This window comes from Pseudorasbora parva, chromosome 14, assembly GCF_024679245.1.
Source record: "Pseudorasbora parva isolate DD20220531a chromosome 14, ASM2467924v1, whole genome shotgun sequence".
In the NCBI taxonomy this organism is placed as follows: domain Eukaryota; kingdom Metazoa; phylum Chordata; class Actinopteri; order Cypriniformes; family Gobionidae; genus Pseudorasbora; species Pseudorasbora parva.
Genome location: NC_090185.1, coordinates 31,100,379 through 31,122,669, shown reverse-complemented (window position 1 = coordinate 31,122,669; position 22,291 = coordinate 31,100,379). Strand labels below are relative to the sequence as shown.

At 32.1% G+C, this 22,291-nt stretch overlaps 2 protein-coding genes across 6 annotated transcripts; both read right to left on the bottom strand.

Moving 5' to 3' along the window:
• Positions 1-3,270: 3,270 nt before the first annotated feature.
• On the bottom strand, positions 3,271-10,150 carry LOC137040540 (stonustoxin subunit beta-like). Of its 3 annotated transcripts, XM_067416238.1 has the most exons (4): positions 7,442-7,655; positions 5,770-5,971; positions 5,525-5,590; positions 3,273-5,342 (listed from the first exon to the last, which is right to left on the bottom strand). In XM_067416238.1, exons 3-4 carry the CDS (start codon positions 5,580-5,582, stop codon positions 4,795-4,797), a joined length of 606 nt encoding a protein of 201 aa, XP_067272339.1. In that variant the 5' UTR covers positions 5,583-5,590; positions 5,770-5,971; positions 7,442-7,655; the 3' UTR covers positions 3,273-4,794. The 3 variants fall into 3 exon arrangements, with proteins under 3 accessions (XP_067272341.1, XP_067272339.1, XP_067272338.1); XM_067416240.1 differs by lacking the exons at positions 5,770-5,971; positions 7,442-7,655 and adding an exon at positions 10,067-10,150 and having other exon boundaries at positions 3,271-5,342; XM_067416237.1 differs by lacking the exon at positions 5,770-5,971 and having other exon boundaries at positions 7,442-7,654.
• Positions 10,151-15,125: 4,975 nt separating this feature from the next.
• On the bottom strand, positions 15,126-21,810 carry LOC137040539 (stonustoxin subunit beta-like). Of its 3 annotated transcripts, XM_067416235.1 has the most exons (4): positions 18,927-19,219; positions 17,255-17,456; positions 17,010-17,075; positions 15,126-16,827 (listed from the first exon to the last, which is right to left on the bottom strand). In XM_067416235.1, exons 3-4 carry the CDS (start codon positions 17,065-17,067, stop codon positions 16,280-16,282), a joined length of 606 nt encoding a protein of 201 aa, XP_067272336.1. In that variant the 5' UTR covers positions 17,068-17,075; positions 17,255-17,456; positions 18,927-19,219; the 3' UTR covers positions 15,126-16,279. The 3 variants fall into 3 exon arrangements, with proteins under 3 accessions (XP_067272336.1, XP_067272337.1, XP_067272335.1); XM_067416236.1 differs by lacking the exons at positions 17,255-17,456; positions 18,927-19,219 and adding an exon at positions 21,562-21,810; XM_067416234.1 differs by lacking the exon at positions 17,255-17,456 and having other exon boundaries at positions 18,927-19,218.
• Between the last annotated feature and the right edge of the window lie 481 nt (positions 21,811-22,291).

Genomic DNA, 22,291 nt, shown 5'->3' with positions numbered 1-22,291 from the left:
TACATCATCACGACACCGGAAGTGTGATTGACCATAACGTGATGCTGTGACTTTTTTTTTTATTAACAACAACAACAACAACAAAAAAGAATATGTTACAAATATCAGAGTATACAATAAAATACATCATAAAAGAGTTGCACATAGTATAGCCTAATGTATATATACATAAAGATATTGAAGCATTTACAAATGTCCTATGTTTAAACTGATTTTTGCTTCAAATAACATTGGATTGACAATTTATTTCTTGAATCAGGTAAAACATGGTTCTTTTTTACAGGAAAACATGCATTTGTGAACATTTTGCCATTAAAAGAATAATATTTATTATATAAACCTGACTGTGCTCGTCTCCACAGCCCTTCAAAAGACCAGATTTTGATCTCTCTATCAAATATAGTGATGTATTTCATTGGACTCGATTTAATATGAGAAGAAAGCAGCTGACTAATAAAAAAAAGAGGTATGGAGAGACAGGACACCCCTGCCCAATTCCTCCTAAGTTGGCAAAACAAATTAAGGCCATTTCTTTTGTACAAAAACATTTTAATTGGTCTGAACATTTAATATAAATATATAATGTAATCTCAAATGTTTAGTAGTGAAACTTGACTAGCTTTAACTAGCTAATTCAATAAATGCCACCTTGCTAATTTGCAACACAATGCTTTTGTGGCATTAGCATAGCACTTGCTGAATGAGGACTGCAATATAATTTAACATATTTCTGTTCTCAATTATAGCTCATGCTCTCCTCGTCACCATGATGGTAACCCAACAACTACAACAACACCAAAAAACAACAGAAACTCTTGGTAATCTTGCACACACAAAAAAAACATAACACAATTTTGGCATTTACTGTCCCTTTTCAGTTTCATGGCAAAGCATGCTGGGGAATAGAAATCCCAGCCCAGTTTCGGTTAAACTTAAGTTAGTTTAAATAAAAAGAAACAGGTTCATAAAACTTTTGGGTAGCAAATTAAACCTTGTGTGAAAGAGGGTGAAAGATACTGTCTCTCAATGCTTTCAGCGTGCATTTTTGGAAAATAACTTACCTTGCATCTGTCAATTCAGAAATTGTAACAGGTTTATCACAAGTGTCCTATTCAGGTTTATCAATGGGTTTAATTTGCAACAAATTAAAAAAGGTATCAGCTTACACCTGAGAGTAACTAGAGGTATGCAAATTCTTATCAAATTCACTACTGAGATACAGTATTACTATATGATCATCATCTTAACCCCATTAATGTTTAACTTATTAATGGTGTTATTAACAAAATTACACCTTTCTAAATTGAAAAAAAAATAGTGTTAGTTTTCTTTTAAGTTTGAGTTTTGTGAGTAGTGTGAGTTTTAAATCTGGATGCTTCTGTGACAAATTTGTTATTCTTATAATTATTCTAGTTTCTTTGGCTCTTTAATTTTGGTTAAAAAAAGGAACCATATTTCCCAATATCAAACTTTAAAACTTTAATGTGTTTTCCATTTTGGCTTTAATCTAATAACTAAAAATCAAATCTTTAACTTTTCGTTTGGACCTCCTTATGTAAATATTTAAGACTTTTGGATTAAAATATACAAAAACCCCGAGAACAATGTTATATATTTTGTTGACTACATAGTACTTACATTATCCCAAATGTTTCCAAGAATGTTTTAATCCAGAGAAATAAGCTTTTTTACCAGGACCATGTGTCGCCTATGAATGACATTATACCATCAATTCCGTCTTTTTTCTCTCTAACCATGGAAACACCAAAGACTCTTTAATATACACTGCAAAAAAATGCTTTTCTTACTTAGTATTTTTGTCTTGTTTCTAGTCAAAATATCTTAAAATTCTTACACTAAGAAACATTTACTAGACAAGTAAAAAATTATTGTCTTGTTTTGGGAAGAAATAACTCAAAATGAAGAGTTTTAAAATAAGCAAAATAATCTGCCAATGGGGTAAGATAAATAATCTTGTTTTCTGTTTGAATTAATATTATTTTTCGTACCCCATTGGCAGATTATTTTGCTTATTTTAAGCAGAAACTCTCCTCATTTTGAGTTATTTTTTCCCAAAACAAGACAATTACTTTTTCTTGTCAAGTAAATACTTCTTGTTTTAAGAATTTTTAGATGTTTGGACTAGAAACACGACAAAAATACTAAGTAAGAAAAGCATTGCCTTCTCCACATACGCATGACCAGAAGAAGCGGATGTGGCAACTGTGGCATAATAAAAGCTCAGTGAAATCAAGCCATCATCAAACTATGCCTTGGTTTTGAATAAGCAACCTCTAGTGGCAAAAACTTACATGTTGTGGCTTATGTCTACATCTACCCCATCTTTGTCAAAATTGTCAGAAATTAACAGAGGTGGACAGTAACTAAGTACATTTACTTGAGTACTGTACTTAAGTTCACTTTTTGAGTATCTGTACTTTACTGGAGTATTATTTTTTCTGGAAACTTTTGACTTTTACTTCACTACATCTGAAAGACAAATATCATACTTTTTACTCCAATACATTTCTATCTAGGTCGAAAGTCGTTTCTGTTGCAGCTCTGAAAGTCGGAGGATGATTTTTTTCCTTCTTTAAAAGGTTTTTTGTTGTTGTTGTTGCAGACAGTCTATCAGGAATCACTCCTATAGGGTCATATACATTTCCCCAACTTTTTGTGAACACTGATCAGTTCATAGCAAAATGGAAGAAGACGGTTCTTAGGCACAAGTGTGTGCACCCATAGGCATACTTTGAAAGCATGTTTCAGTTTTTTTATTTAAATCAAGATTAGTTTAGTTGGCATACACTTTGTGCATGTCTTATAAAATATTAAAAATATAAACGTCTGGGAGAAAGATTAGTAAAGTTGGGAGAATATCAGATGTGTATCAGTGTATTGGATCCGTGCATTCAGCCTTAAAGTGACAGCAGCTTTATAAAGAGCTTTCTAACTTATATAAGTTAGTTAAGTATTTAAATTAGTTTAAGTTAGTCGTATGCTAGTACGTCAGATGGAGCATCACTGACTGGATTAAACCATGATGGCATGATGTGCATTTATACAACAATAATAAAAAAATGCATTGGCATAAAAAAGGAAATTTACTTTGATACTTAAGTACTTTTGAAAACAAATACTTCTGTACTTTTACTTGAGTAAATATCTATTTTTACAACTTTCACTTGTAACGGAGTAATATTTGACCAGTAGTACTTTTACTTTTACTCAAGTAATAGAGTTGTATACTTTGTCCAACTCTGGAAATTAACCAGTAGTGTATTCTAGAGAGAGATTGTATTATTTAGGACATTAGGACAGCTCTCGGATTTCATCTTAGTTTGTGTTCTGAAGATGAACAAAGTTCTTACAGGTCTGGAACGACATGAGGGTGAGGAATTCATGACAGAGTTTACATTTGAACTAAACCAGCTAGGAGACAAATTGATGGTAAAATAAGCAGTTTATTGAATAATATTTTGTATATTTCAATGCTTAGACTTCATCTGATAAGCACAAATCTAACAAGTGTTATTATAACACAAGCAATAGTGGTGAGAAATGACTGCTTCACAACATTATCCCGCGTGACATTAAAACCTTGAAATGGAGTCATTTTCTGACGTCTAACTCATGAAGACAAATATCCCTTGAAACGACACAATCATACAATTGTGATTTAATACAAAAGTATTTCAATGGTTTAAATGATTATTATATATGATTAATCTTCAATTGAATAATGAAATTATTAGATAAATGAATTAATGAACATAAAAAAGTAAGAAAATAAATCCTTTTATTTGGCGATTTTAATTTGGCACAACTAGTTACGCCAGTGCTACTGCAGTTTACACCTGGTATTAATGCTATCAGAATTATAGTAAATATGAGTTTCCTAGTTAATAATTCAACATGAACGCCCTCTTTGCCACTGGGAAGCTCTGGAATAATCTTGATACAGAGTTGGAAACGCCATAAACTTTAAACATTGTGGGGGGGGGGGGCAATTGCTGGTGTGGCTGCTATTCTTTATTAGTTTAGCACTATGAACTAACATAAATGTTCAAATTATAATTAAGTTAGCTTGAAAAAGTGATCTACTATATAAACTTCTTCTCTTCAACACCCTAGCAACACCCAGAATACCGTAGCAACCACTCAGAGTACCCCTAGCAACTGCATAGCAACACCCTAGCAAACCATACCAAGAATCATAGCAACTGCATAGCAACCATACAGAAAATCCCAACAACCGCAAGTACCTTAGCAACCACTCAGAGTACCCTATAGTACTTGAAACTACTTCTACTTCTTAAAACTATCCTTCAAACTTTTCAAACTTTAAAACTTTCTGGTCCGGCTTTCTCACGCCAGAATACCGTAGCAACCACTCAGAGTACCCTAGCAACACCCTAGCAACCATTCCAAGAATCAAAGCAACTGCATAGCAACCATACAGAATATCCCAGCAACCGCATAGCAACACCCTAGAAATCACCCTAAGTACCTTAGCAACCACCCAGAGTACCCTATAGTACTTAAAACTACTTCTACGTCTTAAAACTACTAAATGCTTCAAACTTCAAACTTTTAAAACTTTAAAACTTTCTGGCCCGGCTTTCTCAAGCCAACTTAAAGTTAACTGTGTATCCGTTGTTGTAATGAAGTTATAAGGCACTTATTTATGTCTTATGCTTGTTTTCATTCAGTATCCATTTGAAAAACTATTGTTTGATTAATCGGTTACTGGCCAGCGTGGGTCAACCAAGTTATCGTTATCAGTAAAATCCTCTATCGGTCGACCTCTGGTTCAACATCACACAGAGACACTGAGTTAGTATAAAGCACAAATCCAGCATAGAGTGGTTCGGTGAATTTGGTGTTGAATGTGTGTAAGTGTCTGAGTGCGTGTGTATCAGAAATGCTGAAGAAGGACAGAATGCCGGCCGGCTCGTCCAGATACACTCCTACTCTGTTTAAGGGAGGTGATGGGGGAGGTATGTGTGTTCCCATATTATCATGCCAGGCGATCAGTTTCTCCCCAAAGCAGCTCAGAATCCAGGATTTTTTATTGGCTCCGAACCTAGAGTCACAGCTTTCTCCTTTCCTGCCGATTCCTTTATATGACACTACCATATCACCCAACCCACTCCATTCAGCCTCCCAGTAGCAGCGTCCAGTCAGAGGCTCTTTACACAGAACCTGCGGAAGGCCGTCAAATCTCTCTGGATGATCAGGATGTGTCATCGTTTCTGGATTACATACCAACTTTTTGTTGCCCTCTACAACTGAGAGACGATTGTGTACCGTGTTTGGATCCAGTGTGAGATCACAGAAATCTGCACATAAGAAAACAGAACAATAATAAAAGAATCAAATTGGATCTAATTTTCGGTTCCACATAAATATTTTGACTGCATATACACAGTCAAAAGACTTTATGCTTGAGACCTTGTTAGACCTTGCTTGGTCTAATGTAAAATGGTGTCCTGTGAAGGAAAAGTTATGTGTGTAGACCTACATTTCTGTAGATCTGCTTTACTCATGTTCTCTCCGATATAATCCATAATCAAAGACATGATCCAGACTGGAAAAAAAGAACAAAAAAGCATAACGTCAAATATAATAAATAATATTTTATTCAACTGTCTAAATTTGCACTTATTCTTGTGCCAATTACTTTTGAACTGCAAGGTTTTTGAAGAAAAAATGAATTTAAAAAAGAAATCATTTTCATATAAATTGTCTCATATCATATTCATTTACCTTGCTGGCAAAAAAAATATTAAAAGATTTTTGCTTGACCAAAATCTTTCTGGATTTGTATTTTGTTTAGAGTATGTCTCTCACAGTGGAGATGCAACTACGATGACAATTTCAGACCCCTCCATGATTTCAAAGTGGGAGAACTTGCAAAATAGCAGGGTGTTCAAACACTTATTTTCCTCACTGTATTTTTCCGGATTCTCTGATGAATAGAAAGTAAAAAATAAAAGCATTTTTTAAAATAGAAATACTTTGTAATATTATAAATGTATTTATTGTCACTTACCCCAGACTTTTGAATAGTGCGTCACATTTTCCACAAAAAATGTGAAGCAGCACAACTGATTTTGATAATCAGAAATGTTTCTTGAGCAGCAAATCATAACATTAGAATAAAGGATCATGTGACCCTGATTTAAAGTATGGCAGTCATTCATTAATAGCAGCCTAATAAATAATACGCATTTAATAAAAAAAGCAAATATTTCTACATTGTGTTATATCTTTAAGTTAGTAAGTGGTGTTAAAAATGGCTGTGTGCATAATGGTGTGTTTATGGTGTGGAGTGTCCCAGTTAACAATTTTAGGTTATAAGAACTTTTCCCTAACGTTCCCATTAAGTTATAAAAACGTTTTCTGAATGTTCAAGGAACGTTAAAATGTCCAGTTTGTGGAACGTTGTATTAACGTTCTCATTAGGTTATAAGAACATTAAATAACGTTCTTATAAGGGTCGGGAGTATGATCAAATTAAATATTCCTGTTTTCTCCTTTAAAGTACTTGCCTTTGTTTATTGACATCTTTCTTTCTTTAAAAAAAGGTAAAACCCCTTTTTATAATTGACTTTTATATTTATATTACATTTATATTTAATACATAGCCTAATTAGTGTAGGCCTACTAGATTTTTCTTCTGATTGTAAAAAAGATATATTAACGAAAATAGCATTTAAGTGTCAATAAGTTGTCACTGGATATACAAATTATGTATCTGAAGTTTGTGAAAAAATTTGTAATGACTAATACTTTTTTTATGTAGTAACGTTTTTAAAACGTCCCACTAACAATGTAAGAATAACGTTTTATAGCTAACGTTTTTAGAACGGTACTCAATAGCAAATAACGTTGGCATAACGTTCTAATAACGTTACTGCAAGAACGTTTTTTGATAACTTTGAGAGAACTTTCTGAACGTTCCCTGTTAGCTGGGGTGGCAGGCAGGGTGTGGGGGGCAGCTCTGTGCCAGAAAGTCCAGGGACACCTTTTTGCCCCTGCGCCACAACTCATTTTTATAGCACCAAATAACTAAAACCCAACTTATTAGAAAAATGAAAACTTAAGCATACATCAGCGTGAAGAGCTGACAGAAACCTTAGGCTATACCAGATCACACTCTTCTTTAATCATTAAAAGCTTCACTATTAGACCACTGTTAATGATCAAATCCGGTTTAAGCGACAGTAATTTCTTAATTTATGACAGGAGCGCAAAATCAACATACTAAATTTGTCGGGTTTGGCATTTACAACATATGTCACCTCTCTTCCGGTTTATTTCCGTTAAATGTCTTTTAATCCTAAAGAGAGGATATTTTGCGCATATTTTGAGAAATATCGACACGTACGTTTCATATTTCTTTAGACAGAATCATCATTTCTATTTATTAGCCTACCACAGATTTTTGCTGCTTCCAGCGCATGCGCTTCTCTTCCGCGATCGCTGACTCAGATAAAGATCATTCCTGAAACACATTCAACTCACATCACGTGTTCTACCGAAGTTACTATCGCTTTCTGTTTATTCAAATAACTAACCCATAGAAACATGAAGCCACTAAACAAACATACGAGTGCGATAAGCTCATAAAATGCTAAATAAAAAGCATGACATGCCTATAAATCCACATTCGATTGGAGGACATAAAGTGAGCGAGTAAATTGTCTTGTAGCTTATTGTTGTCACAGTTTGAGCCACTAGATAGCACCCATGCATTATCAAATTAACTCAGGCTATAGCCTATCATTCTGACATTAAAGAGTTAGCTCACCCAAAAATGAAAATTAGCCCATGATTTAAAATCGAATAGATTTTGAAAATTTCCTGGCTTTTCCGAGCTTTATAATGACAGTGACTGTGGGTCATTTTTTAAGGTCCATAGAAGTGCATCCATTGTATCTCCACATGGCTCTGTTGGTTATAAGGCCTTCAGAAGCAAAATGGTGCGTTTGTGCAAGAAAAATATGCAAATTTAAAACTTTAAACTGAAATGTTCTACAAGATATAGGACAATAGCTCTGCCATAGCACTTTATTGATCTTTCATTTATTATGATGTATTTGTCAAGAGAATTTGTATGCTGCTGTACTTTTTTAATGTACTCAAGGAATTTATTTTGTAAGGTATATGATATAGTACATTTAAGTTTTCTATACTATTTCAAAGTGTGCCCGTGTCTTAACATTTATATTTAATTATTTTGCACTTTTTATACCACTCTGAATACTGAAAAAAACAGCATTATAATATACTAGTAGCGTAAAATTAATTTATTTGTAATATACTGAAATGCTATTAAAATGTTCTTGAAGTCCATTAAAATTAATTATTAAAAAGCACTAAATGTACTTAAAGTTGTTCCATTTTAGCACAATTTAATATATTAAAATATATTGCAAATAGCATAAAATTGAACTCAAGCATATCTTAAAATACACTTAATATACTTGAAGTTGTTTCAAAATAATACATTTAATATGCATTTAGTATAGTGTAATTTAAATATACTAAATATGTCCAAAAAAGCACAATTTAAATATATTTCTTTTCCACCTGGGCCACCAGAGTCATATTGTAAAAGTGGTTGATATTTTTAGATTTAAAATAATATATATATTTTTTTTGTTTTATGTTGTATTATATAGCGGTATATATATATATATATATATATATATATATATATATATATATATATATATATATATATATATATATATATATATATATATATATATATATTATACACATACATACATACATACATTAAAGTATTTAAATAAATTTAAATAAATTATTTTATTTTAAAAGTATTTTACATTGTGTATTGAATGTGAAAAGAATATTTAATTGAGTTAATTACCTAAGTAGTACATTTAAATGAATACATTTTAATAAATAAAATTCAGTCTTTTTTATTATTTTGTATTTTCCAGACCTTGCATTCACTGAAAGTCTTTGGGATGTGCTGGAGGAGGCTTTACAGAGTGCTGGACTCTCTGGACCAAAAATGTATGCACCTCTTGATGGAAATAACATCACACACACACACACACACACACACACACACACACACACACACACACACACACACACACACACACACACACACACACGTTTTATATATATTTAATGTATAATTATATATTGTTTAATAGAAAATAACATTATATTAATATATATTTATATATATATATATATATATATATATATATATATATATATATAATTTTGATAATTATATACAAATAAATATATAAAATATACACACATACATACACACAAACATATATTTTTTATTACTACATTTTTATTAAAATAATATAATTATTATAATTATAATTATATAAATTAAAACATTCATAATATTTTATATTAGATTTATAATATGGTATATATAATATCAATTAGTTATATATTTACATTTGAAATATTTTTATTCAAATAATATAATTATCTCAATTTTATATATGAAAATATATTTGTATTAAAATAATATATATCATATTTTTATTAAAATTATATATAATTATTTTAGTTATGTTACGTTATATGATATTATATTGATTATAATATATGAAATTAACATGATTTCTTAATGTTTAGTGGCAAATCATATCAGGGACATTTTATGATTCATAATTTTTTTTTTAATTAACATTTCTTACATACAGTTCTAAGTCTTTTTTGTTATTTTAATTGCACATAATATATAGGTTAATTCAAATAGATTACTTTTTATTTAAGGCATTTTTAAAATAAATAAATAAATAAATAAATAAATAAATAAATATATATATATATATATATATATATATATATATATATATATATATATATATATATATATATATTTATTTATTTATTTATTTATTTAAAAAAAAAAAATATATATATATATATATATATATATATATATATACGTTCCCGAGCGCAGATGCCATTCAATGCAGTCAGACAGTCCAGTGTCATTTAACAGAGGCCGAATAAAACATCCGCGCAAAGCGCCCTGAGAGCCGCTTACCTGTCCGCGTTTGGGAAGTTGCGCCCAATCTGGTGCTTTCATTCAGTCCACGCGCACGGTCAGCAGCCCAGAGAGCTCGAGCGGTTTGAACTGCGATTCAGCGGAGTTGCAGTGAAGAGCGCAGATGACATCAGCAGAGTGATGGACGTCACTCGCGGGGCCGAGCGGCTGCAGCGGATCCTCATGTGTTGGCGATCTGCGGAAGGACGGCGGCGCGCACGATATGGCAGGAAGTCCCGCCGGCTCTGCGCTCGCCCCGTGTGAATGAGGAGCACAATATGGCAGCCGCCGAGAATAGTTTACTAATTATCTTCAAAAGAAATGTTATTCCGAAATCGAAACATCAGCACAGTTGTGGCCCTGGACCACAAAACCAGTCATTGGGATTTTTTTGTTGTTGTTGATGATGAGATTTATCTTAAAGCTGAATAATAGCTGAATAATAGCTGAAAAATAAGCTTTCTATTGATGTAGGCTATGGTTTAGGGAAAGGGCAATATTATATATATATATATATATATATATATATATATATATATATATATATATATATATATATATATATATATATATATATATATACACACACACACACAAAATATCTTCATGGAACAGGATCTTTTCTTAGGCCTAATATCCTACTGATTTTTGGCAGAAAAATAAAAATAAATATTTTTTACCCATATTGTTGGCTATGGCCACAAATATAACTACTTGTGGTCCAGGGTCACACATATTTGTTTGTTTGCTTGTTTTTTTGTTTGTTTGTTTGTTTTTTGGTGGGGGGGGGGTCTATTTATTTATATTATAATTAATATTATAATAATTAATATATAATATATAGAATCAAATGTTTAATTGGTTCTTTAAAAAAAAAGGGTCAGCACTGAAAACTAATATTTTTCTTTGTACTTATTGCCAACTGTTTTTTTTCCCATTCATTATTAATACATTTATTGTTTAACTAGCCCACATTTGTCATTAACTTTAATTTATTTATTAACATTCTATTAGATAGTTTAACTGTCCTGTTTGTAAGTAAAAACGTATCATTTAATATTAATATTTACAGTCGTATTACAGTCGTATTGACCATTAACTTGACAAATGTTATCGCCAATTCATATTTATGGAGAAACGAAGAGGCATTATGATCCGACGCTTCCACCTAGTGGCCGACAATGCTATTACATCATCACGACACCGGAAGTGTGATTGACCATAACGTGATGCTGTGACTTTTTTTTTATTAACAACAACAACAACAACAAAAAAGAATATGTTACAAATATCAGAGTATACAATAAAATACATCATAAAAGAGTTGCACATAGTATAGCCTAATGTATATATACATAAAGATATTGAAGCATTTACAAATGTCCTATGTTTAAACTGATTTTTGCTTCAAATAACATTGGATTGACAATTTATTTCTTGAATCAGGTAAAACATGGTTCTTTTTTACAGGAAAACATGCATTTGTGAACATTTTGCCATTAAAAGAATAATATTTATTATATAAACCTGACTGTGCTCGTCTCCACAGCCCTTCAAAAGACCAGATTTTGATCTCTCTATCAAATATAGTGATGTATTTCATTGGACTCGATTTAATATGAGAAGAAAGCAGCTGACTAATAAAAAAAAGAGGTATGGAGAGACAGGACACCCCTGCCCAATTCCTCCTAAGTTGGCAAAACAAATTAAGGCCATTTCTTTTGTACAAAAACATTTTAATTGGTCTGAACATTTAATATAAATATATAATGTAATCTCAAATGTTTAGTAGTGAAACTTGACTAGCTTTAACTAGCTAATTCAATAAATGCCACCTTGCTAATTTGCAACACAATGCTTTTGTGGCATTAGCATAGCACTTGCTGAATGAGGACTGCAATATAATTTAACATATTTCTGTTCTCAATTATAGCTCATGCTCTCCTCGTCACCATGATGGTAACCCAACAACTACAACAACACCAAAAAACAACAGAAACTCTTGGTAATCTTGCACACACAAAAAAACATAACACAATTTTGGCATTTACTGTCCCTTTTCAGTTTCATGGCAAAGCATGCTGGGGAATAGAAATCCCAGCACAGTTTCGGTTAAACTTAAGTTAGTTTAAATAAAAAGAAACAGGTTCATAAAACTTTTGGGTAGCAAATTAAACCTTGTGTGAAAGAGGGTGAAAGATACTGTCTCTCAATGCTTTCAGCGTGCATTTTTGGAAAATAACTTACCTTGCATCTGTCAATTCAGAAATTGTAACAGGTTTATCACAAGTGTCCTATTCAGGTTTATCAATGGGTTTAATTTGCAACAAATTAAAAAAGGTATCAGCTTACACCTGAGAGTAACTAGAGGTATGCAAATTCTTATCAAATTCACTACTGAGATACAGTATTACTATATGATCATCATCTTAACCCCATTAATGTTTAACTTATTAATGGTGTTATTAACAAAATTACACCTTTCTAAATTGAAAAAAAAATAGTGTTAGTTTTCTTTTAAGTTTGAGTTTTGTGAGTAGTGTGAGTTTTAAATCTGGATGCTTCTGTGACAAATTTGTTATTCTTATAATTATTCTAGTTTCTTTGGCTCTTTCATTTTGGTTAAAAAAAGGAACCATATTTCCCAATATCAAACTTTAAAACTTTAATGTGTTTTCCATTTTGGCTTTAATCTAATAACTAAAAATCAAATCTTTAACTTTTCGTTTGGACCTCCTTATGTAAATATTTAAGACTTTTGGATTAAAATATACAAAAACCCCGAGAACAATGTTATATATTTTGTTGACTACATAGTACTTACATTATCCCAAATGTTTCCAAGAATGTTTTAATCCAGAGAAATAAGCTTTTTTACCAGGACCATGTGTCGCCTATGAATGACATTATACCATCAATTCCGTCTTTTTTCTCTCTAACCATGGAAACACCAAAGACTCTTTAATATACACTGCAAAAAAATGCTTTTCTTACTTAGTATTTTTGTCTTGTTTCTAGTCAAAATATCTTAAAATTCTTACACTAAGAAACATTTACTAGACAAGTAAAAAATTATTGTCTTGTTTTGGGAAGAAATAACTCAAAATGAAGAGTTTTAAAATAAGCAAAATAATCTGCCAATGGGGTAAGATAAATAATCTTGTTTTCTGTTTGAATTAATATTATTTTTCGTACCCCATTGGCAGATTATTTTGCTTATTTTAAGCAAAAACTCTCTTCATTTTGAGTTATTTTCTCCCAAAACAAGACAAGTACTTTTTCTTGTCAAGTAAATACTTCTTGTTTTAAGAATTTTTAGATGTTTGGACTCCGTTCTCACCCCCAAGGCGTCAAAATCCGAAGCATGGTCAAGTGCCTTCCGCGTCACAATAAGACGCTAAAGGTGCCCCTGGGCGTCATTTTGCGACGCGCTGGGTTCTCCATTCATTTCAATGAGATACCTTTGGCGTCATAAACAGACGCATTTAATTATTTGCATTTATAAAAGCAGACATGATTTTATTAATATTTAAAGGCTACTTTTATATTTTTGAGCAACTAACTCCACTCCTACCCTAAACCTACCCATATCTAAACAATATAAAACACATAACAGGCAAATAAATGTACAGTCACAAGTATGTATTGCAAAAACTGACCAAAACAGTATAAAAGCATTAACTCATGTTGCATTCCAAGTCTTCTGAAGTCATACGATATCTTCATGTGAAGAACAGAGTCGATCTTGATGTTTTAATCGCTGAAATGATGATCCCGCTGCCCCGTGAACTAACTCATTCATATCTCATTCAAATAATTCAAAAGACTCCTGAGCATGACGCAATCGGTCACAAGACACACGAGAGCCAATGACATTTTACAATCAATGCTGACGTAATGACGCAATTGGTCACAAGACATACGAGAGTAACAAGACACAAGACATCTCACGTAACCGGCGCCAATATTTGAAATTTGATTGTGTTTGTTGATGATCTTCTGCGGATGGAGATGCTGATCGCTTTTGGAGATTTTCTTCATGCAAATCAATTGTTTGGCCTCGGAAAACTTGGATTATTTAACTTTTTTGAATAACTCGTGGATGCAGTCGTATGTTATATCCTGTGTTTTATATCACGTTCAGACAAATGGGTAGGTTTAGGGATGGGATGGGGTTGGGTTACATGTTAAACATGTCTAAATAGCGTAAATAAATGTAAATAAAATTATGCTTGCTGATTAAATTGAAAAACACACTCCAACATGTCATAATGGCAAATTTATAAACTAATACAATTTCACCATGGCGATAACATTACTAATTCCCAGCGCGTCTGTGTATGACGCCAAAGGTTTCTCACTGAAATGAATGGAACACCCAGCGCGTCGAAACATGACGCCTTGGGGTACCTTTAGCGTCTTTATTGTGACGCAGAAGGCACTTGAGCATGCTTCGGTTTTTGACGCCTTGGGAGTGAGAATGGGTTGAAGAAAAGCATTGCCTTCTCCACATACGCATGACCAGAAGAAGCGGATGTGGCAACTGTGGCATAATAAAAGCTCAGCGAAATCAAGCCATCATCAAACTATGCCTTGGTTTTGAATAAGCAACCTCTAGTGGCAAAAACTTACATGTTGTGGCTTATGTCTACATCTACCCCATCTTTGTCAAAATTGACAGAAATTAACCAGTAGTGTATTCTAGAGAGAGATTGTATTATTTAGGACATTAGGACAGCTTTCGGATTTCATCTTAGTTTGTGTTCTGAAGATGAACAAAGTTCTTACAGGTCTGGAACGACATGAGGGTGAGGAATTCATGACAGAGTTTACATTTGAACTAAACCAGCTAGGAGACAAATTGATGGTAAAATAAGCAGTTTATTGAATAATATTTTGTATATTTCAATGCTTAGACTTCATCTGATAAGCACAAATCTAACAAGAGTTATTATAACACAAGCAATAGTGGTGAGAAATGACTGCTTCACAACATTATCCCGCGTGACATAAAAACCTTGAAATGGAGTCATTTTCTGACGTCTAACTCATGAAGAAAAATATCCCTTGAAACGACACAATCATACAATTGTGATTTAATACAAAAGTATTTAAATGGTTTAAATGATTATTATATATGATTAATCTTCAATTGAATAATGAAATTATTAGATAAATGAATTAATGAACATAAAAAAGTAAGAAAATAAATCCTTTTATTTGGCGATTTTAATTTGGCACAACTAGTTATGCCAGTGCTACTGCAGTTTACACCTGGTATTAATGCTATCAGAATTATTGTAAATATGAGTTTCCTAGTTAATAATTCAACATGAACGCCCTCTTTGCCACTGGGAAGCTCTGGAATAATCTTGATACAGAGTTGGAAACGCCATAAACTTTAAACATTGTGGAGGGGGGGGGGACAATTGCTGGTGTGGCTGCTATTCTTTATTAGTTTAGCACTATGAACTAACATAAATGTTCAAATTATAATTAAGTTAGCTTGAAAAAGTGATCTACTATATAAACTTCTTCTCTTCAACACCCTAGCAACACCCAGAATACCGTAGCAACCACTCAGAGTACCCCTAGCAACTGCATAGCAACACCCTAGCAAACCATACCAAGAATCATAGCAACTGCATAGCAACCATACAGAAAATCCCAACAACCGCAAGTACCTTAGCAACCACTCAGAGTGCCCTATAGTACTTGAAACTACTTCTACTTCTTAAAACTATGCTTCAAACTTTTCAAACTTTAAAACTTTCTGGTCCGGCTTTCTCACGCCAGAATACCGTAGCAACCACTCAGAGTACCCTAGCAACACCCTAGCAACCATTCCAAGAATCAAAGCAACTGCATAGCAACCATACAGAATATCCCAGCAACCGCATAGCAACACCCTAGAAATCACCCTAAGTACCTTAGCAACCACCCAGAGTACCCTATAGTACTTAAAACTACTTCTACGTCTTAAAACTACTAAATGCTTCAAACTTCAAACTTTTAAAACTTTAAAACTTTCTGGCCCGGCTTTCTCAAGCCAACTTAAAGTTAACTGTGTATCCGTTGTTGTAATGAAGTTATAAGGCACTTATTTATGTCTTATGCTTGTTTTCATTCAGTATCCATTTGAAAAACTATTGTTTGATTAATCGGTTACTGGCCAGCGTGGGTCAACCAAGTTATCGTTATCAGTAAAATCCTCTATCGGTCGACCTCTGGTTCAACATCACACAGAGACACTGAGTTAGTATAAAGCACAAATCCAGCATAGAGTGGTTCGGTGAATTTGGTGTTGAATGTGTGTAAGTGTCTGAGTGCGTGTGTATCAGAAATGCTGAAGAAGGACAGAATGCCGGCCGGCTCGTCCAGATACACTCCTACTCTGTTTAAGGGAGGTGATGGGGGAGGTATGTGTGTTCCCATATTATCATGCCAGGCGATCAGTTTCTCCCCAAAGCAGCTCAGAATCCAGGATTTTTTATTGGCTCCGAACCTAGAGTCACAGCTTTCTCCTTTCCTGCCGATTCCTTTATATGACACTACCATATCACCCAACCCACTCCATTCAGCCTCCCAGTAGCAGCGTCCAGTCAGAGGCTCTTTACACAGAACCTGCGGAAGGCCGTCAAATCTCTCTGGATGATCAGGATGTGTCATCGTTTCTGGATTACATACCAACTTTTTGTTGCCCTCTACAACTGAGAGACGATTGTGTACCGTGTTTGGATCCAGTGTGAGATCACAGAAATCTGCACATAAGAAAACAGAACAATAATAAAAGAATCAAATTGGATCTAATTTTCGGTTCCACATAAATATTTTGACTGCATATACACAGTCAAAAGACTTTATGCTTGAGACCTTGTTAGACCTTGCTTGGTCTAATGTAAAATGGTGTCCTGTGAAGGAAAAGTTATGTGTGTAGACCTACATTTCTGTAGATCTGCTTTACTCATGTTCTCTCCGATATAATCCATAATCAAAGACATGATCCAGACTGGAAAAAAAGAACAAAAAAGCATAACGTCAAATATAATAAATAATATTTTATTCAACTGTCTAAATTTGCACTTATTCTTGTGCCAATTACTTTTGAACTGCAAGGTTTTTGAAGAAAAAATGAATTTAAAAAAGAAATCATTTTCATATAAATTGTCTCATATCATATTCATTTACCTTGCTGGCAAAAAAAATATTAAAAGATTTTTGCTTGACCAAAATCTTTCTGGATTTGTATTTTGTTTAGAGTATGTCTCTCACAGTGGAGATGCAACTACGATGACAATTTCAGACCCCTCCATGATTTCAAAGTGGGAGAACTTGCAAAATAGCAGGGTGTTCAAACACTTATTTTCCTCACTGTATTTTTCCGGATTCTCTGATGAATAGAAAGTAAAAAATAAAAGCATTTTTTAAAATAGAAATACTTTGTAATATTATAAATGTATTTATTGTCACTTACCCCAGACTTTTGAATAGTGCGTCACATTTTCCACAAAAAATGTGAAGCAGCACAACTGATTTTGATAATCAGAAATGTTTCTTGAGCAGCAAATCATAACATTAGAATAAAGGATCATGTGACCCTTATTTAAAGTATGGCAGTCATTCATTAATAGCAGCCTAATAAATAATACGCATTTAATAAAAAAAGCAAATATTTCTACATTGTGTTATATCTTTAAGTTAGTAAGTGGTGTTAAAAATGGCTGTGTGCATAATGGTGTGTTTATGGTGTGGAGTGTCCAAGTTAACAATTTTAGGTTATAAGAACTTTTCCCTAACGTTCCCATTAAGTTATAAAAACGTTTTCTGAATGTTCAAGGAACGTTAAAATGTCCAGTTTGTGGAACGTTGTATTAACGTTCTCATTAGGTTATAAGAACATTAAATAACGTTCTTATAAGGGTCGGGAGTATGATCAAATTAAATATTCCTGTTTTCTCCTTTAAAGTACTTGCCTTTGTTTATTGACATCTTTCTTTCTTTAAAAAAAGGTAAAACCCCTTTTTATAATTGACTTTTATATTTATATTACATTTATATTTAATACATAGCCTAATTAGTGTAGGCCTACTAGATTTTTCTTCTGATTGTAAAAAAGATATATTAACGAAAATAGCATTTAAGTGTCAATAAGTTGTCACTGGATATACAAATTATGTATCTGAAGTTTGTGAAAAAATTTGTAATGACTAATACTTTTTTTATGTAGTAACGTTTTTAAAACGTCCCACTAACAATGTAAGAATAACGTTTTATAGCTAACGTTTTTAGAACGTTACTCAATAGCAAATAACGTTGGCATAACGTTCTAATAACGTTACTGCAAGAACGTTTTTTGATAACTTTGAGAGAACTTTCTGAACGTTCCCTGTTAGCTGGGGTGGCAGGCAGGGTGTGGGGGGCAGCTCTGTGCCAGAAAGTCCAGGGACACCTTTTTGCCCCTGCGCCACAACTCATTTTTATAGCACCAAATAACTAAAACCCAACTTATTAGAAAAATGAAAACTTAAGCATACATCAGCGTGAAGAGCTGACAGAAACCTTAGGCTATACCAGATCACACTCTTCTTTAATCATTAAAAGCTTCACTATTAGACCACTGTTTATGATCAAATCCGGTTTAAGCGACAGTAATTTCTTAATTTATGACAGGAGCGCAAAATCAACATACTAAATTTGTCGGGTTTGGCATTTACAACATATGTCACCTCTCTTCCGGTTTATTTCCGTTAAATGTCTTTTAATCCTAAAGAGAGGATATTTTGCGCATATTTTGAGAAATATCGACACGTACGTTTCATATTTCTTTAGACAGAATCATCATTTCTATTTATTAGCCTACCACAGATTTTTGCTGCTTCCAGCGCATGCGCTTCTCTTCCGCGATCGCTGACTCAGATAAAGATCATTCCTGAAACACATTCAACTCACATCACGTGTTCTACCGAAGTTACTATCGCTTTCTGTTTATTCAAATAACTAACCCATAGAAACATGAAGCCACTAAACAAACATACGAGTGCGATAAGCTCATAAAATGCTAAATAAAAAGCATGACATGCCTATAAATCCACATTCGATTGGAGGACATAAAGTGAGCGAGTAAATTGTCTTGTAGCTTATTGTTGTCACAGTTTGAGCCACTAGATAGCACCCATGCATTATCAAATTAACTCAGGCTATAGCCTATCATTCTGACATTAAAGAGTTAGCTCACCCAAAAATGAAAATTAGCCCATGATTTAAAATCAAATAGATTTTGAAAATTTCCTGGCTTTTCCGAGCTTTATAATGACAGTGACTGTGGGTCATTTTTTAAGGTCCATAGAAGTGCATCCATTGTATCTCCACATGGCTCTGTTGGTTAATAAAGGCCTTCAGAAGCAAAATGGTGCGTTTGTGCAAGAAAAATATGCAAATTTAAAACTTTAAACTGAAATGTTCTACAAGATATAGGACAATAGCTCTGCCATAGCACTTTATTGATCTTTCATTTATTATGATGTATTTGTCAAGAGAATTTGTATGCTGCTGTACTTTTTTAATGTACTCAAGGAATTTATTTTGTAAGGTATATGATATAGTACATTTAAGTTTTCTATACTATTTCAAAGTGTGCCCGTGTCTTAACATTTATATTTAATTATTTTGCACTTTTTATACCACTCTGAATACTGAAAAAAACAGCATTATAATATACTTGTAGCGTAAAATTAATTTATTTGTAATATACTGAAATGCTATTAAAATGTTCTAGAAGTCCATTAAAATTAATTATTAAAAAGCACTAAATGTACTTAAAGTTGTTCCATTTTAGCACAATTTAATATATTAAAATATATTGCAAATAGCATAAAATTGAACTCAAGCATATCTTAAAATACACTTAATATACTTGAAGTTGTTTCAAAATAATACATTTAATATGCATTTAGTATAGTGTAATTTAAATATACTAAATATGTCCAAAAAAGCACAATTTAAATATATTTCTTTTCCACCTGGGCCACCAGAGTCATATTGTAAAAGTGGTTGATATTTTTAGATTTAAAATAATATATATATTTTTTTTGTTTTATGTTGTATTATATAGCGGTATATATATATATATATATATATATATATATATATATATATATATATATATATATATATATATATATATATATAATACACATACATACATACATACATTAAAGTATTTAAATAAATTTAAATAAATTATTTTATTTTAAAAGTATTTTACATTGTGTATTGAATGTGAAAAGAATATTTAATTGAGTTAATTACCTAAGTAGTACATTTAAATGAATACATTTTAATAAATAAAATTCAGTCTTTTTTATTATTTTGTATTTTCCAGACCTTGCATTCACTGAAAGTCTTTGGGATGTGCTGGAGGAGGCTTTACAGAGTGCTGGACTCTCTGGACCAAAAATGTATGCACCTCTTGATGGAAATAACATCACACACACACACACACACACACACACACACACACACACACACACACACACACACACACACACACACACACACACGTTTTATATATATTTAATGTATAATTATATATTGTTTAATAGAAAATAACATTATATTAATATATATTTATATATATATATATATATATATATATATATATATATATATATATATATATAATTTTGATAATTATATACAAATAAATATATAAAATATACACACATACATACACACAAACATATATTTTTTATTACTACATTTTTATTAAAATAATATAATTATTATAATTATAATTATATAAATTAAAACATTCATAATATTTTATATTAGATTTATAATATGGTATATATAATATCAATTAGTTATATATTTACATTTGAAATATTTTTATTCAAATAATATAATTATCTCAATTTTATATATGAAAATATATTTGTATTAAAATAATATATATCATATTTTTATTAAAATTATATATAATTATTTTAGTTATGTTACGTTATATGATATTATATTGATTATAATATATGAAATTAACATGATTTCTTAATGTTTAGTGGCAAATCATATCAGGGACATTTTATGATTCATAATTTTTTTTTTAATTAACATTTCTTACATACAGTTCTAAGTCTTTTTTGTTATTTTAATTGCACATAATATATAGGTTAATTCAAATAGATTACTTTTTATTTAAGGCATTTTTAAAATAAATAAATAAATAAATAAATAAATAAATATATATATATATATATATATATATATATATATATATATATATATATATATATATATATATTTATTTATTTATTTATTTATTTAAAAAAAATATATATATATATATATATATATATATATATATATATATATATATATATATATATATATATATACGTTCCCGAGCGCAGATGCCATTCAATGCAGTCAGACAGTCCAGTGTCATTTAACAGAGGCCGAATAAAACATCCGCGCAAAGCGCCCTGAGAGCCGCTTACCTGTCCGCGTTTGGGAAGTTGCGCCCAATCTGGTGCTTTCATTCAGTCCACGCGCACGGTCAGCAGCCCAGAGAGCTCGAGCGGTTTGAACTGCGATTCAGCGGAGTTGCAGTGAAGAGCGCAGATGACATCAGCAGAGTGATGGACGTCACTCGCGGGGCCGAGCGGCTGCAGCGGATCCTCATGTGTTGGCGATCTGCGGAAGGACGGCGGCGCGCACGATATGGCAGGAAGTCCCGCCGGCTCTGCGCTCGCCCCGTGTGAATGAGGAGCACAATATGGCAGCCGCCGAGAATAGTTTACTAATTATCTTCAAAAGAAATGTTATTCCGAAATCGAAACATCAGCACAGTTGTGGCCCTGGACCACAAAACCAGTCATTGGGATTTTTTTGTTGTTGTTGATGATGAGATTTATCTTAAAGCTGAATAATAGCTGAATAATAGCTGAAAAATAAGCTTTCTATTGATGTAGGCTATGGTTTAGGGAAAGGGCAATATTATATATATATATATATATATATATATATATATATATATATATATATATATATATACACACACACACACACAAAATATCTTCATGGAACAGGATCTTTTCTTAGGCCTAATATCCTACTGATTTTTGGCAGAAAAATAAAAATAAATATTTTTTACCCATATTGTTGGCTATGGCCACAAATATAACTACTTGTGGTCCAGGGTCACACATATTTGTTTGTTTGCTTGTT